The following is a 14604-nucleotide window of genomic DNA, read 5'->3' as shown; positions in this document are numbered from 1 at the left end:
AATGATTCAGTATTTGTATATACTGCAACTATGCCTCAATTCTTTAACCTATAAAATGGGTACCTCCTGTTTTCTTGATTGCAGCCTTATCAACAGTGGATGGATAATTAGATAATGCATGTGCTAAATATTTAAGTGCTTGGAAACAAACAAACTCAAGCTGAAGTTTCTTTGGATAATCTACTTTTACATACATAACTTTATAGCATTTTTAGGTCTGGAAGCACTTCATTCCCAATATTTGTACTTTGCTGCATATACTACAATTTTAAAATTTTAAAAAGTAAAAAAAGAAACACCGCATCTTTTTTTTTTGCCCCCTGCACAAAAATGTAACTAAAAGGCATTTGTCGCTAACAGCTATTATTCTAGTTAAAATGATGCTATGTTCTGAACGTAATTTTTAAAGACAAATACGTTAGACGTCAATAGATAAAATAGCATTACAATAACCAAGAAGCCTGCCTTTTAATTAATATAAAACACTGATTCACTTAAAAATACCTGAAAGGATGTACACCAAAATGTTATTAGTGGTTATATTATTTGAAAGGTGAAATTGGTGATTTCAAGATCATTCCAGCATTTTACAATTTTCTACAATGAATATGAATCATCTGTGAAAAAAATATTTAAAGCAAATGACTAAGAGCCAAATATTAGTCTATTGAATAAGCCACTTGTATCTGAAGATTTAGTGTGATGAGCAATTTCTTAATTAAATGGTTTGTACTTAGAAAAAGAACAAAGAAGTAAACCCTACCAAGGAGTCTTCATGCTAGTTCAACTCAGGACACAAATGGTTTTTAAAAAAACCTACCTCTGAACATGTTCACACAAAAACTTGAACACATGGTTCATAGCAACACTATTTATAACCCAAAGTGAAACCCAAATGTCCATCACCTGATGGATAAATGTATTAAAAATATCACATTTTAACATTTCTGAGGATTACATAAAGTAACACTGATTAAAGTATCTGGCAAACAGAGGGCACCTAATAAATGCTGATTCTCAAACTGAATGACTTTGCCAATGCCAAATAAAAATAACAAATGAACCCAGATGTAACTATTGTATAAGAAACAACTGTGGATTATTTCACAGATCCTTTTAATGAATTATTTCATTCTTAAGACAATAGTTCTTTAACCGTTAGCAAAAGCTTGCTTTAAAAATAAGGCACTGAAACAGATGCATAATACCGTATTTTCAACACAATGAAACGTAATGAAAAATGTTCTGAATGAGAAAAGTATATAAAATAAGACCAGTTTTACAGCCTGCATAATGCATAGTAATTTAACCATTAAATTAGAATCTGTAAAACTAGAAATGTACTTCTTGTATCAGCCTTAGCAATTTTTCAAGAAACTGACGGGTTTTGAAACAACTACATAGTTGTATTGTATTCTACACCTAAAATGTTTGGTTATTTTCAAGTTTGCCTTCCCTTGCCTTGCCAAATTCAATTTACATTTTCTAAAGTCAGTATGTTTTACATAATCTACACCTTTAATTAACAACTTTACAATTTTGAACTTTTAAAGTAGAAAGTTTTATCAGATGATTCTCATTCTGAAAACGTCTGAGAATATTATTCACATTAATGAAGGTATTCACAGTTACAAAAAATAAAAGTTATTGCTGACAATGGGTCTTTCTCCATAGGAATTTCTCATTGGGGTGTATTCTACATGTACACACAAGAAAACCTCCAATGTACCTTCTGGATAAATAATTATAAACTGGAAAATCCACAAAGGAGGCCTTTTTATAGGTACAAGAAAAGTATTTCCAATGAGAAGCCCCTTTATAGAAATATATTTAGAATCACATAGACTATAATTATGCAAATTAAATTATACAATGCTTCATGATAGGCCTTTAGGAAACATTTTCTTACAGACTCTTGAAAAATATATTAACAATCATCTTTTTATATCTTAAAGTGCTCAATGATTTTTACCACCCCCTCATTTTAAGAATGCCATTATGTCTCACAGAGAGGGCTCTACTACACAGCTGTAAACATGACAGTATTTTCTATTATGTATCTGTTCATTTTTCAAAGTAAATGACAAAAGGAAAAGGCTCTTTTGCCCTGCCTCTCTTCCTGATAAAAAGGCTTCTACCATGTGAAAGGCTGGGAGCTAGAAAAGGAAGCAGTCTTAATATGGACCTCAAACAGAAGATGCAGCTTATAAACCAGGTCATCTAGTTATGTGCATTTCCCTTTTGTTATTCCTGAGCTTCTAATGAAAATCTCATTTAAATGTTCCAGCCTCCTCTCAGCTGTGCTTAGAGGAGAGGAAGTATAGGTTTATATTATGATTAATTAAGAGTTAAGGGGAACAGTCTTAAGAACCAACTGTGGGAGATAAAGGATAAAACTTAAAGGTCTAGAAGTCCCATTTCAGGGGAGAGTCTTCTTCCACTGTTTGTGGTGAAGCACGCAGGTTTATTTTCTTAGGGTGGAAGCATAATGCAGGATTCCCTGAACACTGGTTCTTCTACTACATACCTTATCACTTGAGACTACAAATGCAGAGATCTGGGACCCATCCCAGATACAATGAATCAGAATGTGTATGGTAGATGCCTGGAATAGACATTTTGAAATGCTTCCCAAGTGATTCTAACACTAAGATTTGAGAATCATTGTAAACTGCTTCGTGAGAATGGTTCCTTCAAGAGGTCCGTAAAGTCAAATTATTTTCATAACCAAACTAAGACACTATTTGCTCCCCCCCCATTTTCTCATGAATATACAGCAGCATTTACTAGAGGCTACAGGATGTGCAATATCACAACAGATTGAATGTGGAAGCAGATATGAGATTCCATCTGTCTTCTTTAAGTCAGACAGTAAAGATAGTTGCAAAAAATGGAATACAATGCCACTTTTCTCAGTAAATTTTTTAGAAAATGCTTTTCATTAAAATGTGGTTTATACTAACAGGTGCTTATTATTTTTAATGAATATTTTATAAATTTTTATTTTCAGTATCATATATATTATCCACATAAACAAAAGTTCTTGAGACCAGAGTTTGAGAACTGCTCTTTCCAGCAGACACCCAGTGCCCTGTGAACATTACTGCTGATAGATATGGCTACTTAGTTCCTTGGCACATTCAATGTAAATTTTGCTTTAAATAAGATTCAATAAATAATTTGCAAAAAAAAAAAAAAAGCTTCTTAAACTTATCTTCAGGCAAGGGAATTCAATCTGACAGTGAAGTACAGAAGTCTAACCAGTTTAGATTAAAAGATTAAGATACAAAACATGATTTCCTTGGTGGCATCAGAATGTAACAAATAATCCTTTAATGTATACCCAGGTTGACTCTAATATATGGAATAGAAAACCATACTTTATGTGATGCATTTAAAAAATATTAAATAGCAATGTGCCAACACAAGCATTAGATTATAAGTGAATGGTAGCAAATGAAAGGCTTACTCAAAAATGTTAGCTAAAAACAAATCCTTAATTTTCAAAAGAAAAAATAAGGGATGAACTCGGGTTCCTGGACAGAAAAGAAATTTTTAAAAATTACACTTCTTGAAATGTCAAAATGTGAATAGGCAGATTAATATTGACATTGTACTAAGCTGCACAATTTTATCCTTAAAGTGCATTTTAGATTCTGTGCCAAAATAATGAGTATATCTTGCCATTAGAAAATAAAAATGGTGAACACTTGGAGGTTCAGGCATAGCTGTGGTGAAAGAAGTTCCTTCTAGCCTTCTGACTGTATCTCAGATGTAAAATAATTACATTGATGTTTTTTAACCTGTCATGTATAATTTTCTTAATATATTGCTATTTAAAAAATCTGAGACAGCTAACATCTAAACAAACCACTGCTGGTTGGGAATATTTGAATGATGCTGTGAATACATTTGCTAATTTATACCACATTAAGATTCTATATGATACAGCAATTTAATATATCTTATTGCTGAATAACTGGTATTTGAAAATAAGTATAGTTTTCTTTCTGAGTAGTCTTTTGGAAAAAGTGCATTGAATATAGTTTCCAGTCATAGTTCACTTTCCTAACTTGTACCTATTTAAAAATCTTCTGATCAGGAGGGAGTTAAATCATGCCCGAACTAAAAGTCCAGCGAATCTGACTTCCTTTCCCTCATTTTGGTTTGCATGTTCATTTACAACCATCATTTCTCTTCAAACTTTCCACTTAATGTATCAAAAATCAATGTTATGAAAGTTGTCCAAAAGGTTCAGCGGTTTTTTGGAGTCTCTGAATGACTACAGCATTCTGTAAATCTGCTTCTTCCAATGTGAGTGTTTCATCTAGCAATTTGAGGAAAGGAAGAGCCGTGGCCAGGGAAAAGGGAGGACTTCTTTGAGATCCTTGGTATTTTTCGATGAAGTCTTTGATGTGGCTTATCCTGTAAAATAGCACAAACTATTAATATAATTTTATGAAAACTGGAATTAAATTAATGTAAGATAATAACTTGAAGATAACCTATCTACCTATGTTAATACATAGAATAGTCAAATTATGACGACAGAACTAACCATTTGGGCTTTTTAAAGGTTGACCCTGGGTAGTAAGGAATTACTATTAATTATCTTCAGTGTGACAAGGGTATTATGGTTACATTTTATTTTTTGTTTTAAATTTAATTAATACACATTATTAGTTTCAGAGGTAGAGCTCAGTGATTCATCATATATAATGTTATGGTTACATTTTTATAGAGTACATCTCTTTTACAGTTATATTGAAATATTTACATAGGAAACCATACGAAGTCTAAGACTTCCTTGGAAACAGTTCAGTGGAACTGAGTGCGGGATCGCTGTATCTTCTCTTTTGTTTGAAGTGCGTGTGTGTGTGTATCTGGAAGTCCCTGTAACAGAAATTTTGTATGTCTGTATCTGACTGAATGGATCAAATATGGTCCCACTAGTAATATTACACACACACAGGCTATATCTCTTAAATACCAGGTCATGCTGTGTTTCAAACACAATTAGGAAAATTCTTAACTCAGTGTAGGTAGAATTTCAGTTAGTAAAATCAACATTACAATGTGCAATTTTGGAGGTAGCTCAAAGTTATGTTCACCTAAATATATGTGTATGTATGTAGAGAGAACGCATGCAGAGTTCATTACAACTAAGATGCCATTGATTTGTTGTTTTTTTTTTTTCAGATTTTATTTTGAGACAGAGAGAGAGAGAGAGAGCACAAGAAGGGATAGGGTGAGGGGGAGAAGCAGACTGCCGAGCAGGGAGCCCGATATGGGACTCGATCCAAGGACTCTGGGATCATGACCTGAGCCGAAGGCAGTCGCTTAACCAACTGAGTCACCCAGGCGCCCAAGATGCCATTGATTTTTAAGACACATCATTTTATGTGTTGCTAAAAAAAAATCCAGATTATGACAAAGTATTTTCTTAACACTTAGAATGTTTATATTTATTTTTTTTTAAGTTTTTTTTTAAGATTTTATTTATTCATTCATGAGAGAGATAGAGGGGGGGAGAGAGAGAGAGAGAGAAGCAGAGGGAGAAGCAGGCTCCCACGGAGCAGGGAGCCCGATGCGGGACTCGATCCCAGGACCCTGGGATCATGACCTGAGCCGAAGGCAGATGCTCAACCATCTGAGCCACCCAGGTGCCCAGAATGTTTATATTTATTGAAAGCACAATTAACTTAATTTCATGTAAACATTTCTCAAATTAAGTATGTGCTCCTATTAGAATAAAATTGTTAAGCCATTCCTAATACTTGAACATTGTTCAGACTCAGATCCTTTGAATCACTTTTGATTCGGTCATAATTTGGTATTTTTCTTTTCTTTCTTTTTTTGAAATTTTATTTATTTAAGAGAGAGACAGAGAGAGTGAGCATGAGCAGGGGGAGAGGGAGAAGCAGGTTTCTCACTGTGCTGGGAGCCCGATGCGGGGCTCGATCCCAGGACGCTGAGATCATAACCTGAGCCGAAGGCAGATGTTTAACTGACTGAACCACCCAGGTGCCCCTGGTACATATTTTTCAATATAATACCAGCCCTCTGTATTAATAGGTGTGTTGGTGATAAAGAATTTCTTTAAAAAAGATACTCTCTCTTGAGATTTTTTTTCTTCAGCTGATACTTGTTCTGCATGCTTTGAGGTAGATGCCAAGACAAAGATAATTATGTAATGATTGCCATGTAGCCAACCATGGATTTTAGGATAAACCCCCATTTCAGAGAGGCTAAAATGTGAAAAAATGTTTAACTCAGAATTAATGAAATATGCCAAATCACGAAAAGCAGAATTCTCCCAATCAATTCACTAGAATTCTTTAATTGCCACTCTATTAAACCTGTGTGAGTTGCCAAAAAAGTCTAGGACACAGTCTCATGTATTATTTGGATACCAAAAGTTGGGATAATGAAAGGCTAAAGCTAATGGCAAATAATATAAATATAAAAAGAAAACAGTAAAGATTAAAGGAACCATGCAGTAAAAAAAAAATTTTTTTTTTTTTTTTTTAAAGATTTCACGTATCCAGGGCGCCTGGGTGGCTTAGTTGGTTAAGCGACTGCCTTCGGCTCAGGTCATGGTCCTGGAGTCCCGGGATCGAGTTCCGCATCAGGCTCTCTGCTCAGCGGGGGGTCTGCTTCTCCCTCTGCCCCTCTTCCCTCTCATGCTCTCTATCTCTCATTCTCTCTCAAATAAATAAATAAAATCTTTAAAAAAAAATCCTATTAAAAAAAGATTTCACGTATCCATTTGACAGAGAGAGAGAGAGACAGTGAGAGAGGGAACACAAGCAGGGGGAGTGGGAGAGGGAGAAGCAGGCTTCCCGCCGAGCAGGGAGCCGAATGGAGGGCTTGATCCCAGGACCCTGGGATCATGACCTGAGCCAAAGGCAGACGCCTGAAGACTGAGCCACCCAGGCGCCCCTGTAGTAAAAAAAAAAAAAAAAAAAATTTTTTTAAAGATTTTATTTGACAGAGAGAGACACAGCGAGAGAGGGAACACAAGCAGGGCGAGTGGGAGAGGGAGAAGCAGGGTTCCCGCCGAGCAGGGCGCCTGATGCAGGGATCGATCCCAGGACCCTGGGATCATGACCTGAGCTGAAGGCAGAGGCTTAACGACTGAGCCACCCAGGTGCCCCTGTTTTAAACGTATACTGTGATCTCTATGTTGCCATTAAGAGAATAAAAAATGCAAATCTAAAAAGCTGTAAGAGGATAAAAATAATAAGTACACATTAAGCTCAAAAGGAAGCAAGCAAGGATGAATAAAGAATAAAAAGGGGCACCTGGGTGGTGCAGTCAGTTAAGTGACCCACTCTCAGTTTCCCGAGTGGGGCCTGATGATCAGAGTGGAGTCTGCTTAGAACTGTCTCTCCCTCTGCCCCTTCCCCCAACCCCAGATAAATAAACAAATCTAAAAAAAAAAAAAAATAGGGGCACCTGGGTGGTGCAGTCATTTGGGGACCTGACTCTTGGTTTGGGCTAGGGTCATGATCTCAGAGTCATGAGCTTCAGCCCTGTGTGGGGCTCCATGATCAGCATGGAGTCGGCTTCGGATTCTCTTTCCCCCTCCCACTTGTGCTCACTCTCTCAAAAATAAAATAAACCTTAAAAAAAAAAAGAATAGGGCGCCTCGGTGGCTCAGTCGTTACACGTCTGCCTTCGGCTCAGGTCATGATCCCGGGATCCTGGGATCGAGCCCCACATCGGGCTCCCTACTCAGCGGGGAGTCTGCTTCTCCCTCTCCCTCTGCCTGCCGCTCCCCCTGCATGTTGTGTGTGCAAGCGTGCTCTGTCAAATAAATAAAACCTTAAAAAAACCAAAAAAATAAAAAGACATGGGGTAAAGAGAAAACAAACAGCAAGATGGCAGCCTTAAACCCAACTAGTTCAGCATATTATATAAAAACGTAAAAACTGGACTAAACATTCCAATTTAAAGACAAAGCGTGGAAGGTGGTGCCTGGTTAGCTGTATGTCAGAAGAGCATGCGACTGAGTTTGAGCCCTGTGTTGGGTATAGAGATTCCAAAAAAAAAATAACTTAAAAAAAACAAAACAAAAACAAAGCCTGGGTCACCTCTGCTGTGGACTGAGGCGAGACGGTGAGCATCGCACAGGGCAGCAAGTTGGGTTAGCCAGAGCCCCAGAGTCAGCAGCAGCACAAAGAAGTTAAGGCAGCTGAGCCCAGAGAAGCAGTGGCACCCCTATGGATGGCGGGTTCCTGAGCCTGGACTCGCCCACCTATCTTGCATAAGAACAGAGCAGAATATTGGCCTCAATCCAGTGGTCCAGATCATTTATGGTGGAAAATTTAGATTTGATTATTTCTGGGCCATTCTGCAGTGTGATGAAAGAAGTGCATGTGGTTTTGCTTGTGTTTTTTTAAGATTTATTCACTAGAGAGAGTGAGCGAGCGAGGGAGTGCATGGGGACAAGAGCAGGGCAGGGGAAGGGCAGAGGGAGAGGAAGAGACAGAATCTCCAGCAGACTCCTCACTGAGCACAGAGTCCTATGCGGGACTCGACCCCACTGCCCAAGATCATGACCTGAGTCAAAATCAAGATTTGGACGCTTAGGGCGCCTGGGTGGCTCAGTCATTAAGCATCCACCTTCGGCTCAGGTCATGATCCCAGGGTCCTGTGATCAAGCCCCTCATAGGGCTCCCTGTCCAGTGGGAAGCCTGCAGAATCTCCCTCTCCCACTCCCCCTGCTTGTGTTCCCTCTCTCATTGTGTCTCTCTCTGTCAAATAAATAAATAAATTCTTTAAAAAAAAAAAAGATTTGGACGCTGAACCAACTGAGCCATGCAGACGCACCTGAAGTGAATGAGCTTTTAAACTAACCAGAGAATGCTACTGAGTTAAATGCAGCCAATTATACAATGTGCCACCTTCAGAAAGTTCTCTTAAAGTCACCTCAAAATGACTGACATGAGGAAATGAACTACATCACTACAATATGTGAGGAACAGCCCAAAAACTATGAAGTTTCCATCTGAGGACCCCGAATTTATTGCTGATACTCTTAATCAGGATGCAAAGAATTATAGCTGGCAATATCAACAATGGGTTATTCAGGAATTTAAACTTTGGGATAATGAGCTGCAATATGTAGACCAATTTTTTTTTTAAAGATTTTATTTATTTGACAGAGAGAGCAAGCACAAGTAGGGGGAGCAGCAGAAAGAGGGAGAGGGAGAAGCAGGCTCCCCGCCGAGCGGGGAGCCCGATGTGGGGCTCGATCCCAGGACCCTGGGATCATGACCCGAGCCGAAGGCAGACGCCTAATGACTGAGCCACCCAGGCACCTCATCGTAGACCAATTTCTTAGGGAGGATTTGAGAAATAACTGTCTGGAACCAAAGATACTTCATAATTTCTAACAGTACTGGTTATATTGGAGAGAAAAGTCCAGTACACTCCGCAAATGATCAAACTAATACCACATCATAAAAGTGCATGCAGCTATTTGAAAGGGATTTTACAGGACTGTGGTCTTTCCAAATAGCCCAATCTACTAAATCAATTACTTGATTTACAGCCAAGTCACAGGTCCCCCTAATTGCCTTTCTCGTGGACATCTATAAAGACATGCTAGAAAACCAATGTGACAACAAGGAGGGCATTCTCTCTTTTTAAAAGATTTTATTTTTAAGCAATCTCTACACCCAATGTGGGGCCGGAACTCACAACCCTGAGATCAAAAGTCGCACGCTCCACCGACTGAGCCAGCCAGCCACCCCAAGGAGGACACTCTTAATAAAGCATTAGAGTTGTGTGAAATCCTAGAGGATACTTTAAGAAAGTAATAATGGAGATATACTGAAGATCCCTTCAAAGCAAACACAGCATAGAAACTGACCCACCAACAAATGTACAGCAGTAATACCATCTGGAAGAAGTTGTTGGAATCCCTTAATTTCTGAAGAGACTCTAATACAGAAGTTTCAAACTAAAGTGATCATTCCCTTTGCCTGTGGTATAAAACATGTATTACACTGCTTTTTAAGAACCAATTGTGATGCTTCTTGGGTGCTGCTATTCAGACTAGCAATTTGATTATTTTAAAGCAAAAAGCAATTTGGGGGGAGAAGAAACAGTCCCATGAAGGAACTTTTGTATATTAACATTTACTCTAATCCCTCAGCTCCTCCCTAAAGGGAACATGGGTCAGGATTTGCAGCATTAATGAGTATAGGTAACTTGTATGTAATGGATATAATGTAACTTAAATTTTAGTTCAGGAAGCAGGAAATCCAATTGTTACTTTAGAAGGCTATGCCACACTCACAGTATCTTGCTCACTGTAACTGACTAATGCCAAAATAATGGTTTTGTAATAAAATTATAGATTTATCCTAAAATTTTTTAATTTAAAAATTAAAAAAATGAAAACAAAGCCTGATTAATAATCACTTAATAAATACTGTTGGCCAAAGCTTTTTAAATGCTTCAGTTATTCACGGAAAGAAAAATCTAGGTGACTGTTACTAAAAATGGTGGAAGTATTTTTCTAGATAAAGAAGTTGAGATAAAATATTTTATTTCCCTAAAAAGAAACAACTTTAGATTGGAGTAACAAATCCCCTCTTCCATTTCCCACCTGTTTAGTATGACTTCCTCCCATTTAAAAGGAATCTGGGTCACAGAAGAACATTCTAAGGCACCATTTAAATATATGCTTCTTGGGGCGCCTGGGTGGCTCAGTCCTTAAACGTCTGCCTTTGGCTCAGGTCATTGTCCCTGGGTCCTGGGATTGAGCCCCGCATCGGGCTCCCTGCTCAGTGGGAAGCCTGCTTCTCCCTCCTCCACTCCCCCTGCTTGTGTTCCCTCTCTCGCTGTGTCTCTGTCAAATAAATAAAAATTTAAAAAAAAAATTTTATTTATTTGAGAAAGAGGAGAAAGAGAGAAAGAGCACAAGCAGGGATGGGGCAGAGGGAGAGGGAGAAGCGAGGTGGGGCTCGATCCCAGGACCCCAAGATCATAACCTGAGCCAAAGGCAGCCACTTAACTGACTGAGCCACCCAGGTGCCCCAAGCGTTCAACTCTTGATTTCGGCTCGGGTCATGATCTCAGGGCTATGAGACAGAACCTTGTGTTGGACTCCACACTCAGGAGGGTGTCTGCTTGAGATTCTCTCTCTTCCTCTCCCTCTGCCCTTCCCCCCCTGAAATAAACAAATCTTAAAAGAAATAAAAATTACATATTTAGTTATATAGGAAAACCAATCAAATGATAAAAATGATAATCCATAAAACAAATTGAAAGTACTTCATTAATTCTATTGTCGTGATATATTATGTTTAGAGAACTGGTAAGATCCTTGGCTAGTTCTTAAAAACTGCCGACTAGGGGCGCCTGGGTGGCTCAGTTGGTTGAGCGGCTGCCTTCAGCTCGGGTCATGATCCCAGATCATGGATCGAGCCTCGCGTTCAGCTCCCTGCTCGGCAGAGAGCCTGCTTCTCCCTCTCCCTCTGCCTGCCACTCTGCCTGCTTGTGCTGTCTCTCTGTCGAATAAATAAATAAAATCTTTAAAAAAAAAAAAAAAACTGCCGACTGAACTGAAAAGAAATTTAAACATGAAAAAATTCAGACAAATGATGAAATGAAGACTCACCTATGAGAAATGTTAAATTTCTGGACAATCCTTTTTCCATTGGCTAACCAGATCTGTACATTAGTGATGGGTTCCAGATTGTTTAGTTGAACAACAGACAAATTATTTTTATTCTCAACTTCAGTATTCTTTGCCTTAGAAACAATTTTTGGTGTGGCACTAAGAAAAGCCAGACAACAAAGTCAGATGCATGTTGTTAAGCAGAACTTAATCACTGAACAAATACTATAAAACTTCTACATTAAGTATACCTTCTAGGAAGATTTTAGCAAGTCACAGCTGTTTCCTGAATAATAACATAAAGATACTAATATTACTTATGTCCATCATATATGATCAATCTAGGATCCTAATGAAATTATGCATATCCGCGTAATTTGTAAGACTGTACAGTGGTATGTAAATATATTGTAATTATTTTAATAGTGCCTTATGGAACAGACAATTTTATAGGATTTAAAGATCTATAAATTTTATCTACTACTCCCCAGGTTAAAATTTCTATAAGAAATGGTAAGTTCTCAAAAACAAAAACGAACCAAAAAATCAAAACAAAGGGGGTGTGTGTGTCTGGCTGGCTCAGTCAGAAGAGCTTGTGACTGGGACTCTTGATCCAAGGATCATTCGTTTGAGCCCTATATTGGGTGTCGAGATTACTTAAATAAATGAATAAATAAAAACTTTTAAAAAATTGTAAGTTCTCTATAGAAATTAGTCCTTAGATTATAAAGGGGGGGAAAAAAGGAAGCAAAGTATTTCCTGATCATTCTGAAAGTCATATCTGAATATTTTTATATGTGTGGATGAATATGCAGATAACTTTATCAATCTTGATAATCTATGAGAAATTCATAAAAATGATCACATATCTAACCTCTTTGTATATTGTCATAAAGTGTAGTATTTAATAGGATGAAGATTCAAAATTTGACAATTAAAGGCTTTGATAGGGGTACTAATTTTATCATGATTTTTTCATTTTTATTACTGCAAAATTCAGATACTTATTACAGAACACAATGTTGAAGGCACTGGTAACTATAAAATGGAACCCTATATTCAAAAGCTAGCATATGCACTCTGTAACATTAATGGCAATGTTCAAGTGGTGGGTGCAAAGGAGAAAAATTATTTACCCGTCAATTGTGCCTAAGGTCCTCAATAATCCAGGTCCTTTAATTTGGTAAAATCAAAAAAGCCTCTATGACTTTTTAGTGTACTGCCAGCATATGTTAATTTACACTAAGGTAAATAGGACTTAGGAGTCCTCATAAAAGTTAACGTGAAAAATCTCATTTCCAATGAGAGAAATGATAAGGTCTATAGAGCTGGTCTGTATCATAAAATAAAGACATGCTGAATATTAGTCAAGCCTGTGTGTGGAAAGCACAGATTATGAACCTACTCACCTTCCTAGTCTGTGACCCTGTCCTGAGAAGGGCTGGAACACAGGCTTCGTTGACATACATACTTCATTTTTTTTGTCTTCAACTTTAACATCCACCTCCTCTTTATCAAAAATTCCCTGTAATTCCAAAGGTAATTCCCTTGGAAGGTAAAGAAACAAAGTGATAAAGCTTCCAGTGTTTTTTCTTTCTCTGAAAAACTTATTCTCACTACGCAAACAGAACTGAAAAATATACAGAAATAAGTGGCATATAATCTTTTTTTTTTTTTTAAAGATTTTATTTATTTATTTGACAGAGAGAGACACAGCGAGAGAGGGAACACAAGCAGGGGGAGTGGGAGAGGGAGAAGCAGGCTTCCCGCGGAGCGGGAGCCCGATGTGGGACTCGATCCCAGGACCCTTGGGATCATGACCTGAGCCGAAGGCAGTCGCTTAACGACTGAGCCACCCAGGCGCCCGTGGCATATAATCTTTACAATAAGAAACTAAATGTAATTTTTAAAAAAAGATTTTATTTATTATTTATTTGAGAGAGAGGGAGACAGTGAAAGAGAGCACAAGCAGGGAGGAGAGGGAGAAGCCCCAACTTGGGCTTGATCACAGGACCGACTGAGCCATCCAGGTGCCTCTAGGTGTAATTTTTAAAAATATTTTATTTCTAAGTAATCTCTATACCCAAATGGGTCTCAAACACACATCCCTGAGATCAAGAGTCACAGCCTCAGGACGCCTGGGTGGCTCAGTCAGTTAAGCATCTGCCTTCGGCTCAGGTCAGGATCCCAGGGTCCTGGGATCGAGCCCCGCATCGGGCTCCCTGCTTGGCGGGAAGCCTGCTTCTCCCTCTTCCCTCTGCCTGCCGTTCCCCCTGCTTGTGCTTGCTCTCTGTCAAATAAATAAATAAAAATCTTAAAAAAATAATAAATAAAACTGTAAACACAAGTCAACTTCGAAAGTGACAGTCCTTATTAATCCCACTGTCACTTTAATATAAAACTGGGGACATCTGATTGGCTCAGTGGGTGGAGCATGTGACTTTTTTTTTTTTTAAGTAGTCTCTATACCCAACATGGGCTCCAACTCACAACCTCTTGGGCTCATAACCCCGAGATCAAGAGTCGCACGCTCCACCCACTGAGCCAGCCAGGCGTCCCAGCATGGAACTCTTATTGATCTTGGGGTCATGAGTTCAAGCCCCACGTTGGGCCTACAGTTTACTTAAAAACAAAACAAAACAAAAACCCACAAAACTTTGGTGTTGCAACTCCTAGATTTTTCTCTATACCTATAGTAAAACTCCCATGTAATTATTTTATTTCTTCCACAGATGGTACTGATCTATACACACTATTCATTATTCTGCAAACTGCTTTTTAAAAACAGTATACCAAAAAAAAAATAAAAAATAAAAAAAATAAAAAAAATAAAAACAGTATACCAGGGGCGCCTGGGTGGCTCAGTTGTTGGGCGTCTGCCTTCGGCTCGGGCCATGATCCCAGGGTCCTGGGATCGAGCCCCACAGTGGGCTCCCTGCTACGCAGGAGGCCTGCTTCTCCCTCTCCCA

The 14604-nt window shown here is 38.3% G+C and overlaps 1 protein-coding gene and 1 pseudogene across 1 annotated transcript in view; one reads left to right on the top strand and one right to left on the bottom strand.

The window, feature by feature from the left end:
* Positions 1-1537: 1537 nt before the first annotated feature.
* Positions 1538-14604, bottom strand: part of UBXN2A (UBX domain protein 2A) — a 40713-nt gene continuing 27646 nt past the window's right edge. Inside the window, exons 5-7 of the mRNA XM_028099629.2 lie at positions 13045-13182; positions 11636-11794; positions 1538-4425 (exon numbers count right to left, since the gene is read on the bottom strand). Of these exons, the coding sequence (XP_027955430.2) occupies positions 4233-4425; positions 11636-11794; positions 13045-13182 (490 nt within the window). The 3' untranslated portion in view covers positions 1538-4232. The remainder of the gene's footprint in view (positions 4426-11635; positions 11795-13044; positions 13183-14604) is intronic.
* LOC114206004 (protein farnesyltransferase/geranylgeranyltransferase type-1 subunit alpha-like) lies at positions 5075-9904 on the top strand (annotated as a pseudogene).

The sequence above is a fragment of the Eumetopias jubatus genome, unplaced genomic scaffold, assembly GCF_037043125.1.
Source record: "Eumetopias jubatus isolate StellerSeaLion01/CBP00866 unplaced genomic scaffold, mEumJub1_p1.0 scaffold_9, whole genome shotgun sequence".
NCBI lineage: Eukaryota > Metazoa > Chordata > Mammalia > Carnivora > Otariidae > Eumetopias > Eumetopias jubatus.
Note: the sequence above shows the minus strand (reverse complement) of the source record. Positions and strands in the feature narration are given on the sequence as shown.